At 36.3% G+C, this 17,102-nt stretch overlaps 1 protein-coding gene across 1 annotated transcript in view; it reads left to right on the top strand.

The window, feature by feature from the left end:
• The first annotated feature begins 2,991 nt into the window (after positions 1-2,991).
• LOC125656903 (RING1 and YY1-binding protein A-like) overlaps positions 2,992-17,102 on the top strand; it is a 35,833-nt gene continuing 21,722 nt past the window's right edge. The window contains exons 1-2 of the mRNA XM_048887528.2: positions 2,992-3,130; positions 5,269-5,388. Of these exons, the coding sequence (XP_048743485.1) occupies positions 3,105-3,130; positions 5,269-5,388 (146 nt within the window). The 5' untranslated portion in view covers positions 2,992-3,104. The remainder of the gene's footprint in view (positions 3,131-5,268; positions 5,389-17,102) is intronic.

Below are 17,102 nucleotides of genomic sequence, written 5' to 3'. Positions count from 1 at the left end.
GCCCAGGGCCGTAAATTAACCTTCAATTTGGAGGAGGCAGGAAATTAGGCGGGGGTCTGGGGGCCGCCCAGGCCCCCAGACGCTGAGCACATTTTGTGCACACTGAACACGTTTCGTGCAAAATCCTTGATTCTAGGGCCTTCTAAGATGTTACTTGACTAACTCATTCTAAAAGAAAGATTTGGAATGCTTTTTAAGGGAGGTATCATGTTCTTAGTTATTGGAAACAACATAAATTCTAATGAACTTTAAATTTTAATTTTTTTTGGCTCAAAAGTTGGAGGAGGCAGCTGCCTCCTCCGCCTCCATGTAATTTACGGCCCTGGGTGCCAACGCTTGTTGCGACACAGAAGCTCCGTTTTTAAGGTCACATCCAAAAGACCGATCTAACTGTCAAGTGTATGACGAAGGAACAATGTAAATGTATGTGCTAGGCTTCACGCGGCCATGACACCAGCGGGCTCGAACTCACGACCTCCAAGTCACGAAGCTAACGCTCTAGCAAACCACTGAGCAACCGGTGTTCAGCAATTAGAATTCAGAGTCGTGTGTAGAGCTAGGTCTTCAGGACACGTGAACTAACGTGACCCGTGCGCAGCATTTAGGAGTGTCGCGGGTCTTCCGGACATTACCTTCAAACGGGACAGAGCTCCTGTGTCGCGACAGGCGTTGGTACGTTAAAGAACCTTTACTAACACAGACCTGAGCGCTTTAAGCAAACCTTAGCGCTTTAAGGAAACCTGAGGTCTTTAAGCAGACCTGAACGCTTTAAGCAGACTTGAGCGCTTTAAGCAGACCTGAGCGCTTTGAGCAGATATGAACGCTTTAAGCAGACCTGAGTGCTTTGAGCAGACCTGAGCGCTCATCATAGGTCTACGTTCTACACAGCTACAGATGGCGACGGCTCAATTGGAGTGAAAATTCTCTAAGGACGTCAAATAAACACACAATTTCACTTATAATATCTAGCCAGTGAAGAAGGAAGTTTCTGCTTACTTTTATAGAGATTATTCCTATCTGTCAGTGCCCCATTGATTATATGATTGGTACTAGAACTAGTAATCGAAGAGCAACGTGATATGTTGCAGAATTTCCTACCTTTTTCAGTGTCGTTTCCCCCCAATCCGTTTGCCAACATATTGTTTATCGAAATGTCTTAAAAAGGGGGATTTGGTATTTATAAGACTGTATAAACCTACTCATACTCCCCATACCTTGACATATTTAGTTTTTCTTTCAAATCCCCCGCATTAACTGAGCACAGATGTATATCATTCGTATACCCGAACCCTTTATGCAGGCGGATAGAAAAACAGAAACCAAGAGTACATCGTGTATAAAGCATAGTCCGGTTTTGTTTAACGTGGGAAGGAGATTTAATCACCCTTGGCAGTTGCCTTGACGACCGCTACCTCAACTTCAAACATGTGCACGGCCAAAACGACCACGTCATGATCTGACCTTTAGACCACAACAACACTGCTAATTAATGGACACTTCAAAAGCATGGCGGAATAGTCCTTAAATCTGGAAAAGATCGAATGTGATTTATCCGAAGAATCATCCAAATAGTCTCTTTTTTTTCAAATGGAAAATCAAGGACTTGATTAAAAGAAACTATGCAGGATTTCACCGACAAATTTCTGTTATCTTACATGTATATTTTCATGAATTAGTTCAGTGAGTGGATGCCAATACATAAGCATGCTGGCCTATGAGATTAAAGGTTTTTTGTTTTTTGTTGTTGGTTTTTTGGCACGGTTTTTTTTATCATCGTATTTACATTTCATCCAACACATACATAAATTAAAACATTATTTGGGACCTATATTCTGTAGATTGTTCATGAAAATGTTAAACTTTGAACACCGATAAACTGAGGAAATAATAATATTGATTTATAGTATATAAATTTTAGACAATGAAACATACATGATTTAGATTATCTGAAGAGCTCTAGGGCATGCTTCATAGATTTATTTACTTGAACAGTACTTATAAGTTTTGCCATTGGGTATTGATATGATTATTACTGTAGATATATAACATCAGTGCAAGCCTGTAAAGAATAATGGTATCATTAGGTATAGTGACGTTGATGCTAGAAATTAGGTTCTATGTACAATTGTGTTTTTATATGTTTGTTTTGATTTTCGAACACCGTGCAGCTGGCGCTTCGTGATAGCTTGATTACACATTTTAAGATTGTTTTCTTTTTCTTAGCTATTACACAGTACCCCCAGAAATTTTTTTTACCAACGAACTTGAAAGCAAGTTAAAATCAATGAAATTTTCTTGTGATGTTGCACAGACAATGGTATTATTATAACCAAGTTTCAATATGTCTTGTACTTGGTGCCGTTTTCGGGACTGCGTCATTGGTGCTCAAGCACAGCAGCTTATAACGCTAATCATAAAAACATTACAAGGTCAAATAGAAAGGGAAAGATCTAAAGCAGCATAGAGTTTATTTTGAACATAAAGAATTTAATTTTTAACACATATTTTTCTTAAAACCCTAGAATTAGAAGTGGGTGTACGTATATTGGTTTTTTACATATATATAATTATACTGATTTGTGTATTCACACAACATCATCATTATTCACTATCTCTGAAATTGGCACTGTCCTTAGATGTGTGAAGCAGTTGAGTTATTTTATTGTATATATCATGTTGTTAATTTAAATCTTGTCTGCAATCAGTATTTCATATATAATTAGGCCTATAGATGTGTGCAGTGCAGAAGTGTGAACTCTGACAGTATTATTACTTCTGAATGATTGCCTATTTTTTGTTTAGAAATTGAAAATTTGGTTCAGTTTTTATAGAATTCGAGTAGGCCCTAATAGAATAAAATAACTGAAGAAAATAAAGAAACTATAGGATCCGCCCCCGTGTAGTTGATAAATATCAAGTCATACTATATTTTACCAACCATCCTCCTCATCCAAGGTCCCCGGGGGTTAGTCCATCATTGCTGTAATTTGATTGGTTGACGTAAATCACATGTAATGCTTCCGCCATATTGTCGAGGCAGAGACAGTGAGCACTTCTCCTTATCGGCCAAACAGATCGGAGGGCTGAAGGCGATCTGAGCCTCTATGGATGATAGACGATCGTCTGGCAGGTAGATAAATCATAGAAAACACACATATACACAAAAATCAAACTCCAGACAACAAAATACGCCATGATTTGTGATTAGACTTGAGGGAAACCCATAGCACTAGCATGTTGACATTTTTCTTTGTTATTGTTTTGGAGAGTTCGTTGGATCCGTGCCAGAATTGGCTTCAATGTGTGTTTCATTATATTTTGAAGTATATAATTATGTGGTAAAAGAACACTTAAAAATTGTATAGCTAGAAATATAAAAAGGATCCGAAGTGAAAATAAAATAATCATCTCGAATTTCCTCGATAATGTATGCATGGCGAGTTTGTAAAACTGGCTATTATTAGGGTTAGACTGAGCACTTTAGAGATAAAGTGGTATCTACACTGACCTCATTCAGTGACACGATGACAGAATCACTTGTAAACAAAGCACAACGAGCACAAGAAATCATTCATATTCAACATTTCCAGTCGCAAATTTTTCAAGAAATGTTCCATGATTCACAACATCAAGAACCTGAAGCTCATTGTTAAAATATATGAGAGAGACAAAATATAGCTTACATACTTAATGTGTTTATAGTTTTTAACATTTACTTGAGAATACCATTACCTGTGTCCCTTTGAAACAAAACTTCGACACTCTCAGTAGGGTTGGCGAAATGTGGTCAATACTGGTCGATTGAAAATTGCTTGGTCATTATAGTCTGTGTTATTAGTTACTTGAAATGTTTAAGTAAATACTGTAATTCATAGCATGCACTATCAGTTTATAATATACATCTGTACTTTTAAGTCATAATATCAAATAAATAATGTCAATGATTTTGTTTAATCGGGAAAATAGTATAATGGGGAAGTGTTGTCTATAAAAATTTCTGTTCAAATTTCTTAGTTTTAACAAGAACTACCTATTGTTTCAAATCTTTATTTTAACTGTTGAATAAACATTTGAGGGGTTGGGTTGGTGATGTTTTCATAACAATAACATGCACACTGGTCATCTCTGGTCCCAGAATATGCTAATTAACACTTGTCAACTGTGCTTCCTGTACTCCAGTAAATCTCATATTAAATCACTGTTTATGTAAGTCCAGCTACCTGTTCTTCTTCATCTGTCCAGGTACATGTATGCATAAACAGGTCTGTCTCCAATTGTCAAGCTATGCTATATATGTGACCCTCTAGTATAGTACTGAAGATATTTTGGTCACAGTTTCAGCAAAACAAATGCATTAAACTTATGAAATTACATTTATCTAATGAAAATTATTAATCCACAATTGGTCATATGATGAAAAGACTCAATTTATCTTTATCTTTGCAAGAAATGTACGAAAATAATAACAATTGACCAGTATGGACCACTTGGGGAGTATTGACCTGGACGGTTAAAACCGCTGGTGAAAACAGTGGACGGTTTTAACTGCCCAACTCTGTTTGACAGAGAGCATATATGGAAGATAATATAATACTGTATATATTAGATTCTCAATAAGGAGAGACAAAAGTTAGGCTCTACTGACATATCATCAAGCTACGTCCAGATATCTATTTAAGAAATAAATTTCATTTTTGAAAAAACATGCTCTGTGATGCTTCATTTCGTCATACTTCCTGGGGCACTCTAGCACTTCACACGGAAAAGAATGCTAGGGTGACGTGTTGCAGTTGATACTCTCATGTATTTTACTTTCATTTCTGTTGAATTCAGAGTAGTTAAAATAGATGTACACATGGACTGTTTTTATCAAGATTCATGTGTACATTGTGAACAACTGCAGCACATTTGTGAGGAAATCGTTATCATTACGATTCGTAAAGATATCAAAGGCTAAAACATTGGAAATATAAATACTTACAAATGTGTACAGATATTCAGAGAACAAATTCATTCAATATGACGTTAACCAAATTGTGGAGTTGGTATTCCTTAATTAGGTCCCCAGCAAATTGTTTGAAAATTAAGTGATTGTTTAATTGATGAATATGTCATATATGATGGAGTAACTTCTAATTCTATTGATTTTGTTTGTCTTAAGCAAGTAGAATATGCTCGACTCCATGTTTAATAAACAAATAAGTGAACAATCAAATGTAGAAACACGTATATTGGGGTTACTGTTTTATTCATCAATTATTGTCATAGGGCGAAACGACAGAAGCCCATTGAGGAGGGGTCATGGGACTGCAGTGTATGCACCTTTCAGAATCCGACGGAAGCCTACAAGTGTGAGATGTGTGATGTTAGAAAAGGAACATCCACAAGGTAACATATATAGAATGTCAAGAACATCCACAAGGTAACATGTTTAGAATGTCAGGAACATCATAGAAATGAATTCACCGAAATGTTCTCTCCTCAAAGTGAGAAAAATAATTACATGCGCAGAATTGACCTCTCTTAGATTTGTTCAGCTGAAATTCCTTTATAACTTAATTGGAAGGTTTATGTGTCTATCTTGGAATGTTTCTTTATTTATTTGCACATCCATGACCACATTTTTTTTTTTTTTTTTTGTAAATACAAGGAATTGCCCCCATGACCTGTGCACTATTGTTGTCCATGCTAATTTTGTTTGTTCTCATCTTTTTGAGATTTTTAATCTATGAAATGTTTGAAATTTATATCTGATGTGACTGCCAGTCAGAGTAAATTCAGGCTGAACCAGAATGTGATTTGAATTAAGCCACAGTGTATTCTTTAGAGACCTGCAGGTTGAACATCTTTTCGGAGCAAAAGTAACACTGAATGTCTAAATGGACAGTACAATTTGAAAACTTGCATGTCAGGACGCTTAACCCAGGTATCAGTACAAATACAAAGGCCCTGTGGGTTATGAAAGCATTTTCTCCAAAGGTTGTTGTTTAAGACCAAGAGGTTAGAAGTACTGTATTGATGTTTGATTATGTGTGTTGGCATGTGTCCTTACATGCACTAAGTACTGCTAATGATGGAGTTGACATTTACTATGTTATTTACCAGTTGAAATATTCATGTGGTTTTGTTGCCCCGGTCATTGAACACTACACTCACCAAAGAATTGTGAATGAAGCCTTCTCAACGAAGAACGTTTGATCTTTTTTGGTTGTATCAATAAAATATGCTCACACATCAATAAAGGACTGAAAGACCGGAGGAAAGGTCGAACTCTCTGGTTTTGGACGGATTTAGCTGAATTCTTTATCAGATGCATTATGTGACGTGATGGAAGGGGTAGAGTGGGGTATGAAGGGGCAAAGTGGGGGGGTATGAAGGGGCAAAGTGGGGTACTATGAAGTACTGGAAGTCCACATAAGGTGTGCCATCATATATTTATTACAAACAATTTCATAATGAATGCTTTACAAGGTTCTTAATCTCTGGTCATCAGAGTATAGAAATTTGATTGCTTTTAGATATGCCCCTTAATCTAGGTTCAAGGGCTGAACATGGAAGTTTTATTTTTGTTAAAATTATTTTCTTCAGTTTTTTTTTTTTTTTTTTTTTTTTTTTTTTTTTTTTTTTTTAATTATACGTTTTTGCAATTTTGGTTGTGTTCATTTCTTTGATCAGTAACACCCTAACAAAATAGCACTCCAACTAAAAAAAATTATCTAGATTTTCCATTGATGAATATGATATAGGAATGCAAAAATGTTTGAGCTTCTTATTGCATGGCTGTGAGAAATTGTTATAGTTTCTAACATACAGAAACTCGAACTCCATGCTCTAAATCATACTTAAACTCAAAAGTGAAGGTTTTAAAACTTTTACAAAATTATTCTCATATTCAAACGGAGTACATGCTCAAGATATTTCGAGTATGCTTTGAGCTTGCAAAGAGTTGTACTCAAAACAAACATGACTGAGTTTGAGTATGAGTACGGTAAAATGTTTATAATCTCCAGGCCAGGTCTTCCATCAGTCTGTTGGAATATTCCCATGGAATTCCCATGGGCACGGATTCCGCTCCCTTATAAGATGACGAATTTCTTCATTGTTATTTTAATTAAAAGGTTCTACATGAGAAAAAAATCCTCTTGTGGTGGCTTCTGACTGGACATTTACAGTGTAAATACATTGACAACATTTCATCTATTAAAAATACTGACTTTCATTCTTCAGCTTATTCATGGTCTACCTCCCATATCTATGTAATGATATTCTATCATCACCTGCATATGGTCTTTATGTCTCTCAACTTCTTCAATTCATGAGAGCTTGTTTTGCATATTGAGGCATGCTACTGACAAATAAAATTGATCTTATAGGGTTTTCAACGGTCTTGTCAGAGTTGGCAAAAGCATCCTTGGGTGAAGGGCTTTCTAGTTTGTTCAAATGAAGGGGAGATAATCACAAAAATGTAAAAATAGGGTGGGATCATTTAAAAATCTTCTCAAAATCCACTGGGCCAGAAGAGCTGAAATTTATATGTAGCGCAGATTCAAATTTCTTAAGGGGCCTCTATGGCCGAGCGGTTAGAGCATCACGCTCAAAATCACACAGCCTCTCACCTCTGCCGGCGCGGGTTCGAATCCCGCTCGCGTCGGTAAGTGAGAAAGTTTCCCAGTTTACTTTCGGAAGGTTGGTGGTCTCTTCCTAGGTACATTGTATCTGGGTTCTCTCTTCCACCAATAAAAACTGGGCCCCACCAGAAAACTGAAAAATTGTTGAGTGTGGCAGAAAATATCAATCAATCAAATTTGTTAAAATCATGACCTCTGGAGGTAGGATGGGGCCATAATAGGGGATCAAAGTTTTACATGCAAATATATACGGAAAATCTCTGAAAATCTTCTTCTCAAGAACCACTGGGCCAGGAAAGTACAAATTTACATGAAAGCTTCCCGACATAATGCAGATTCAAGTTTGTTAAAATCATGGCCCCTGGGGGTAGGATGGGGCCACAATAGGGGATCAACCTCTTACATACAAATATATAGGGAAAATGTTTTAAAATCTTCGTCTCAAGAACCACTGGGCTAGGGAAGTACAAATTTACATGACAGCTTTCTGGCATAGTACAGATTCAAGCTTGTCAAAATAATGGTCCCCGGGGGTAGGATTGGTCCGAAATAGGGGATCAAAAATTACATACAAATATATAGGGAAAATCTTCTGATGAAAAACCACTGGGCCAGAAAAGTTAACATTTACATGAAAGCTTCCTGAAGTAGTGCTGATTCAAGTTTTTTTTTAAATCATGGCCCCCAGGGGTAGGGTGGGGCCACAATAGGGGATCAAAGTTCTACATACAAATATGTAGAGAAAATCGTTACAAATCTTCTTCTCAAGAACAATTGGGCCAGAGAAGTTTACATTTACATGAAAGCTTCCTGTCATAGTGCAGATTCAAGTTTGTAAAAATCATGGCCACCTGAGGGTAAGTTGGGGCCACAATAGAAGTCAAAGTTTTACATGCGATTATATAGGGAAAATCTTTAGATATGGGCCAAGGTGACTCAGGTGAGCAATGTGGATCATGGGCCTCTTGTTTTTCTTTCTAACTTGTTGGATCTCCACTAATCAGAATGCTCAAAATTATTCAATCATATGATGATCGGAAATATTAAATGAAGTTATATACTTATAATATATCGTATATCAGGAATTTTGTGTATTTATCAGACTTGTGCTTTGTTTGTGACCATTTGCATATCAAGGAAAATTAATCCGCTTAGATTTAGTACAATTTTGTATTCAAAGGAGTTGTCTTCATAATACAGACAAGAAAGAGAATTAAGGTAGTACTCTACATCGTCATAATGGCTGACTTCCTTTAAAAACATGGATGAAAAAATCGATATCAGCAATATTTGACTTTTCCTTTTCCAGTTAGATACCTAGCCGAGTAGCTCAGTAGGTTAGAATACCGACTGCTGACCTGTAGGTCGCAGGTTCGAGTCCAGCAGGGGTTTTAAATTTTTTTCAGATTACCTTCTACTAAAACTGTATTTTTTGACAAAATAAAGTAAATTTGAAAATTTTCAACTTCAAAATATTTTTGTACATATCCTCCACTTTTCATCTACATCAAATTTCTCTGGTGTAGCACACCTCCTTAAGCATAAGAAAGTGTAGTATACGTCTTGGAATGAGTTGTTTTCAGCGAATTGTGCTGTTTTTAAAGGGGCATGGACACAATAGATCAATTGGGATTGACAGGTTTTTTTTTGTGTCATAAAAATCAAGATCTTTTATGAAAAAAGTGGAATAAAAATATTTTTACACAGGATATACTCTGTATTTACATAAAATCTGGGTCCCACTATTATGTTTGTCAACACGGTTGTCATAGCCAGGAAACCACATGTGGAAGTAAGAACACCCAAGATTTCTAAACATTATGTCAAAAACACTCAACATACATTTATGATAAATCAATTTTAGGGAGCAAACGCACAAATGAGAAAGAACAGAAAATTTTCGTTGAAGCGTCTTTCTTTCACCAAAGTCGTTAACAAATAGTCAGAGTCACATATAAACAGGTAAACATAAACAAGGCTCATGCCTTGTTTTGAAAGTCTCAAATTGTATTTGCCTCAGTTTTTGAAATTTAGGTTTGTTGCTATGTTTTACACAAGTCAGATACTATCATTACTGATTAGATATCTACACAATATTTTGGACCTAAATTGTGTCCATGTCTTTTTTATGTGTGACCCCACAAGCATTTGATACAGATGAGTTTGAGTGAGAGTTGGTGTGCAACTAAGGCCATCTGTTTGATGTACTCTGACTCACATTTTTCAAAGATGGGTCCGTAGCTTGATTATTTTTTATGAACATCGTGAAAACTTCTAATATTTTCTTTTAAAATAAGGAGAATTTTCTGTTTTTTAAGGGATCCAAAAAAAAAAAAAAAAATTCAAATTGCTGAAAAAAAATGATCGGGTAGGAGTAAATTTGACGGGTTGGTCGGAGTACATCAAACAAATCAATTTTTTATTTTTGGCCTAAGGTGTGTTAACACGATGCTGAGGAGTTTTATGTTCAATCTGTTCCTCGTGAAACCACCCTGACCATTGCTAAGGTTGACCAAACTTACAACTGCCCTCACAGAAAACTAGATGTAAAACTTATACGGTACCAATTTTGGTGCACCAGATGTGCATTTCGACAAATAATGTCTCTTCAGTAATGCTCAACCGAAATGTTTGAAATCCGAAATAACTATGAAGTTTTAGAGCTAAATATAGCCAAAAACAGCGTGCCAAAAAAGTGGAGCCAAATTCGTCCAAGCATAAGAGCTATGCATGGGGGAGATAATCCTTAATTTTGAAATGAATTTCTAAATTTTATAACAGCAATTAAATATACATCCGTATTTTCAAGCTAGTAACGAAGTACTTAGCTACTGGGCTGTAGAGACCCTCGGGGACTAACAGTCCACCAGCAGAGGCCTCGACCCAGGGGTCATAATGTAAAACTTATACAGTACCAATTTTGATGCACCAGATGCGCATTTCGACAAATAATGACTCTTCAGTGCTGCTCGTTACTAATGGATTTAAGGAAGTTTAGTATAATTTCTTGTTTTAAATGTGATTAAATGTGGAAACAGTTCTGTAAACAGGTGACATTTAATTATGTTGTAAACAGCTAGAATCATCAATGAGATGTTGGAATAGAATATGCATTGTATTCAGCTTAGTTTTAGAAAACAATGTTCTTACCAATATAGACAGTCTCTTTGATATTGGGATGATGAATTTAATCGTGATAATGCTTTTTATGCCCCCGTAATCGAAGATTCTCTAGTTTTTGGTTTTGTCTAGCTGTCTATCTGTTTGTCCACAGAAGCTTTAACCTTGGCCTAATGTTAAGATGGCTGGTGACCGGGCTTTCATATCCTTGTGACCAGGCCTTTCTTTTCATACCTAAATTTTGGACTTGATGGCCTTGATGTTGGAGTTACCCGATACAGGGAGCGTCAGTGTTTCACGAACACATTTTGTTTGAGACATGAAACTGTTGTAAATTGTGATAGCTGATGTCATACTTTTAATCATGTGATATCCAACAATGACGTACACTTAATTATTATTTCATGATAAAACATTAACACTATTCCAAGTTCAGAAGTCATGATTCATGCTGCATTACAGGAAGCCTATCATTGAAAGCGCTATCATGTGTGAATGAAATGTGAGTAAATGTTATTAAATATACAGCCAATTGAATTAGCTGTGTTGGAGGTGCTCACGTTTTTCATAATATAAGGATGGACTTTTAAAATGTTTACTAAGGTATTGCTGTAGTCCTTAGAGACTGATGCTTGAAAAAGATAATCTTGCACCTTGATCCTGTTTTTAAAGCATCACATTTGTTACAGCTTCAGGGCTGTTGGGTGGGACTGCAAAATCTTCTCCTTGAACCCTAAAAATTTGTGATGAAACATTTATTAGAGCAGTTAGATGTATGACTGAATTCAGAACCTTTGGAATGATGAGTCATTGATACTCAGTTTAAAGCTGTCATAAGAGCTTATGTTATTTGTTTATGTTTGTACACAGTGCCGACTTTAAATAAAATTGACTTACTTATACTTCTTACTTGCTTACTTATGAGTCTGAAGTAATTCTGTGATTCGGATTTCTTCCTTATTTTCTAACACTTTAAACTTCATATGCCAATGGTAGGAATTATTTCCCCATCCTGTAAATTACACAGATAATTTTAGATGAGGTCTTAATGAAGTGATCAAAGCAAAATTATTAAATATGGCAAAGAAAATCTTTGGAGATTTAAATGCACCTAAAGATGCTTATTTCGAAAAAAAAATAAAAATTAAATATATGATCATGGAATAATGTCAATAAATGCAACTTTAAACTGAAAAAATTTCTTCTTGCAAAGTTTTATCTTTAGACAAGCCTTCATGTATGTGAAATATGCATATTTTTAGCTCACGTGAGCCATTAGGCTTAAGTGAGGCTTTTCTTCCAAAATTCATCAACACTTGACTTCTTCTCCAGAACTACTGGACCAATTCAACCAAAGTATTCCTTGGTAAGAAAATCTTGAGTTTTTTCTCAAATTTAAAGGTCATACTCTCATCCAATGAGAGATAGTCAGAAAATAGTGAATACAAGGCAAGGTGGTTCGTAAACATTCTTATCAAGAGCACTGAACAAGGAAAGCCAAAGGCCATAAATATACTGAACAAGGAAAGCCAAAGGCCATAAATATACTGAACAAGGAAAGCCAAAGGCCATAAATATACTGAACAAGGAAAGCCAAAGGCCATAAATATACTGAACAAGGAAATCCAAAGGCCATAAATATACTGAACAAGGAAAGCCAAAGGCCATACATATACTGAACAAGGAAAGCCAAAGGCCATAAATATACTGAACAAGGAAAGCCAAAGGCCATACATATGACTATAACGTGCAGCAAGGATTTGTCCACAGTAGGATATAAAGTTTTATACACAGAACTGTATATGTGATAAATCTTTCTTTTAAACCATTTCAAAAACCATCAGAGTACATTTTGTCAAAGTAATATGCAAGCATTGTGATGTAGTGTATGGTTACGTTTGTTCAATCCTTGATGCTCTGTGTATAAATGTGTCAATGTATGTGTATCTATCTACCAAGTCCTTACTCTGCTTTTTGGCATGCATATAAGGCCAAGATTACTAGAACAGTTCCCTCAGTCCTTGACTTTCCTCTCATCTTGCTCCAGGTTAACTCTCGCCTTGATGGTTCATCTCCAGGTGGTTTTTGGTATCCGTGGTTCCTCAATCAGAAGACTATAGAGTGAGTTTTTCTGATCAAAATTTGTTGTCTGTCTGTAAAATTGTTTGTCATTATATCTTTTTTTTTATATTCCTGACTTCCTATCCAATGCCATTAGGCCAATTTCAATCAGGCTTGCAACAAAGAATCCATTTTGGGTGTTATTCAGAATTGTTCAAATATTATGCCCCATTCTAAGGACAATAGATTAAATAATAGTGAAAATAAGGTGGTTTGTTTATGAAATATTCTCAACAACCTTGAACCAGAAAATCCAACTCCTATTTGATATGTACAAGCATCCATATGTATTGTAGATTCAACTTTGACAAGGATGGGGCTATATAAGGAATTGGAATTTGATTATATGATTATTTAGGACATTTTTATTTAGAAAAATTCTTTTAATTCAAGCCTCCTCATTTAGTGTTGTTTCAAGGGTTGTCTATACCACCACCCAGAGTCAGATTGGGACCACGAGAGGAATTTTAATGTCTGCATAAGAATTGTTTTTTGTTGTCTTGAATGTTCTTCGGATGAGACCGCGAAAACCAAGGTCTGCCATAAGTACCGAATATAGGCCTAAATTTTGCAGCCCTTCACCGGCAATGGTGATGTCTCCATTTCATATGCGTGAAAGATTCTTGAGAGGGATATTAAACAATATACAATCAATCAATCTTAAATGTCCTTAAGAAATCGGTCTTGGTACTAAGTTGGTAGCCCTGTGGTGGGGTGTTCGCTTCATAACTGGGAGGTCTTGAGTTCTAGTGCTGCTTGTGCCATGGCTACTTAATTTGTAATTATGGTTAGTGCTTGCTCCTTAACCAATAGTTTAACGTTTAGAAGTGAAAATCACGGATTTTTCAGAAATGACCATAAAAAAACAGGTTCTGTATCACGACAGAAGTAGAGACTGTTCAAAAACCCTCCCTGCAATGACCCTGAGCACTGAGCATCGAGGCATGATTTGTGGTACTTCACCCTCAGCTGGTGACAACTTGATAGCAGTGAAAAAATCTTGACTGGAAGTAAAACAAAAACCACCAACCTTCTCAAGAACTACAAGGGTGGCATTTATCAAATCAATATGCAAGCATCCTCATGTAGTGTAACTTCAAATTTGTTTACAACAGTGTCCGCATAGGGATCTCAAATTTGATATAGTAATATAGGAAAATTCATTGGAAATCTTCTCGAGAACCAAATGATACAATTTCTTAGATTTAGATACAAGCATCTTCATATGGTATAGATTCATGTCTGTTCATACCATGATCCCAGGTTTGCGGGGGTTATAAGGGAGGAGGGATTTCAATTGTACTTGAGGAAAATGCAGTGCCTCAGTTGAGTGATGTGGCCCATGGGTCTTGTGTTCTTTCTGTGGTTTTTCAGAGTTGTGGCTTGGGTCATTTCATTGGCAGGTTTCTATACGACGTACCCGATATCCAACATCTTCTCTTAATTTGGAATGGTTGGCACATTGCTGGATCCAGTTGCTTCATGTAACTCCTAGTTTGTTAGTTTTCTTGATCATAGCTATCCTCAAGATCTCTCTGAGGCAACCATTGTGGAAAATGGAGAGATTGGTGTTGTCTGTCATACCCCCAGCACTCTGCTCTAAACAAGACAGAGGTATTGTAGATTCTCATGCTGGTGTTCTTACTGATGTTATTTGACTTCCAGATTTTACGAAGCTTTAAAAAATGCATCTCTGGCTTTTTCCTATTCTGGCTTGAATATCCTAGTCTGCGCCTCCATCAGATGCTTGTCAAGGTAAGTGAAGGAGGGAGAACGTTCAAAGTTTCTTCCATGTCAATCTATTTTTGGGAGGGTATCTGTTGTGGAAAGGAATCTCTTCTGTTCCCTTGGTGTTGGTGTTTTATCATGCTTGTGCTCTGTTGTAGCCCAGCAGTCTTGTGGTCTTGTTATACAGATATTTGTGAATAAGACCAGATCAATATTGTGTAGTCTAGTTCTTCAATATTTGTAAACAATTAGTTTTTATCAAGATTGATGACATTTCCCAGCCTCTGACTAAAATAAGCAGATTGAAATTACATTTCCCAGCCTTTCACTAAAATAAGTAGAAGGGATGTCATTTCCCAGTCTCTGACTAAAATAAGCAGAAGAGTGACATTTCCCAGTCTCTGACTAAAATAAGCAGAAGGGATGACATTTCCCAGTCTCTGACTAAAATAAGCAGAAGGGATGACATTTCCCAGTCTCTGACTAAAATAAGCAGAAGAGTGACATTTCCCAGTCTTTGACTAAAATAAGCAGAAGGGATGACATTTCCCAGTCTCTGACTAAAATAAGTAGAAGGGATGACATTTCCCAGTCTCTGACTAAAATAAGCAAACGGGTGACATTATTCAGCCTATTTTCTTCCTCCTGACATTACTTGTTAGTGTTCATACAAAAGATTTAAAGTCAGTGCAGTATGTCTCGATGAGGTCTGCTATTTTAACAGGTGGCCCACTAACCCTTATTCTTATGTATGTTCTAGTACAAGGTTTTTTCAACATCAATGAAATTCATAAACGGTTGTCCAAGTCAGTTTGTTCATTATGTTCAGTAATATATCAAAGGATGCAAAAGTCCTTCCATTTTCAAAAACTTACTTATTCTTTCCCTAAGTCTGTTGTGACTGCTGTTTTGATTCTAGCTATAATCAGTATCTTGCTCAATATTTTGTTTAAGTTTGATGGTAGGGTGAAGCCTCTGAATATTTGGTTTAAGTTTGATGGTAGGGTGAAGCCTCTAAATATTTGGTTTAAGTTTGATGGTAGGGTGAAGCCTCTGAATATTTTGTTTAAGTTTAATGGTAGGGTGAAGTCTCTGAATATTTGGTTTAAGTTTGATGGTAGGGTGAAGCCTCTGAATATTTGGTTTAAGTTTGATGGTAGGGTGAAGCCTCTAAATATTTGGTTTAAGTTTGATGGTAGGGTGAAGCCTCTGAATATTTTGTTTAAGTTTAATGGTAGGGAGAAGTCTCTGAATATTTGGTTTAAGTTTGATGGTAGGGTGAAGCCTCTGAAGTTATTGCAGCTGGTAAGTCAGCTTTCTGAGTTTGCTTAATAATGTTTATTAACTTCAGACCATGCACTTGATATTTCCTTATAATGTCATATGCAGATACGGAGTGTTAAATATAGTAGGGTCCGTTTTATTCTGTGCTGTTGGTGGTTGGTCATATCCAGGATCTTTACTATATTTCAGTTCTTGATAGCATGTTGTTCTCCTGACTTAAACTGTTATAAACAATTGTTTCTCACTAACTTGTTTGCATTTTATGGTCGTATAACATCCTGGTGATTTGATGTACATCGATCAATCTCTGTTCTCAAGCAGCTCCCCCAGCTTCTTCCTTTGCCAAAAAAGTTCACAACTATTTGCTTGTCCTTCTTTGTGAGTGTTTTTCAGTTCTCTTGTGGGATAATTTCTTTTTAACAAATAACCACGTGTGTGTAACAAATCTTTTTCTTCAGCACCTTTTCATTGTAACCTTCCATGATCCTATTTTGTCAAACTTGGAATCTGTTCATAAGTTTTAGTTTGAAATATTATTGTACTGAATTTTCCCAGTGTCAAACCTCTTCACTCTGTGTGATGGGAATATTTTCATTAATTAAAGTATGGTGTTAGTTGTAACAAGATTGCAATCACTTCCTTCACCAGTGTGTCTCTGTACTCTTACACGCGACAGGGAATGTCTCCACTTTCCATTTGTTCTAGGGTTGATCCAGTACTTAATTGTTCCTTTCGTCTTAGTTTTACCCAAGTTTTGTGGGGTTTGCTTGTTTGGAAATGGTGTTTCAACATTCGCCACGTCGTTAAGACCGTAGAAGTGTTGATCTTTCTCACTTGTTCATGTTTCCTACTCTCTCATTAAAGTTCCCAACTGACCACACTGTGAGGGATGCCAGGGGTAGACATTAACTTTTCTTCTTACTTGCCCTTCGGGCAATTAAACTCAAAATTTTACTTGTCCGAATGAAAAACTTAGTTGTCCGAAATATTTTAGACTCTAATGTTAATAAGCCTGTCAACCAGTAACTCTAATTATCTCTCTCTGTCAATTGATGATACAGTACGGTCTACTAGAATGGGCCTTCGCTATAATCTGACAATTTGGTAAAGAAAACAACAATATATGGAGTTGGACATTACGTTCTAATATTTGATATTCATCAAGCTTAACGCAATTATTATAATAATCACATTTCCTACTTAAATAACCACTTGCCCCAT

Source organism: Ostrea edulis, chromosome 7, assembly GCF_947568905.1.
Source record: "Ostrea edulis chromosome 7, xbOstEdul1.1, whole genome shotgun sequence".
NCBI lineage: Eukaryota > Metazoa > Mollusca > Bivalvia > Ostreida > Ostreidae > Ostrea > Ostrea edulis.
The sequence above is the reverse complement of the archived record's forward strand: the minus strand, read 5'-3'. Positions and strand labels throughout refer to the sequence as shown.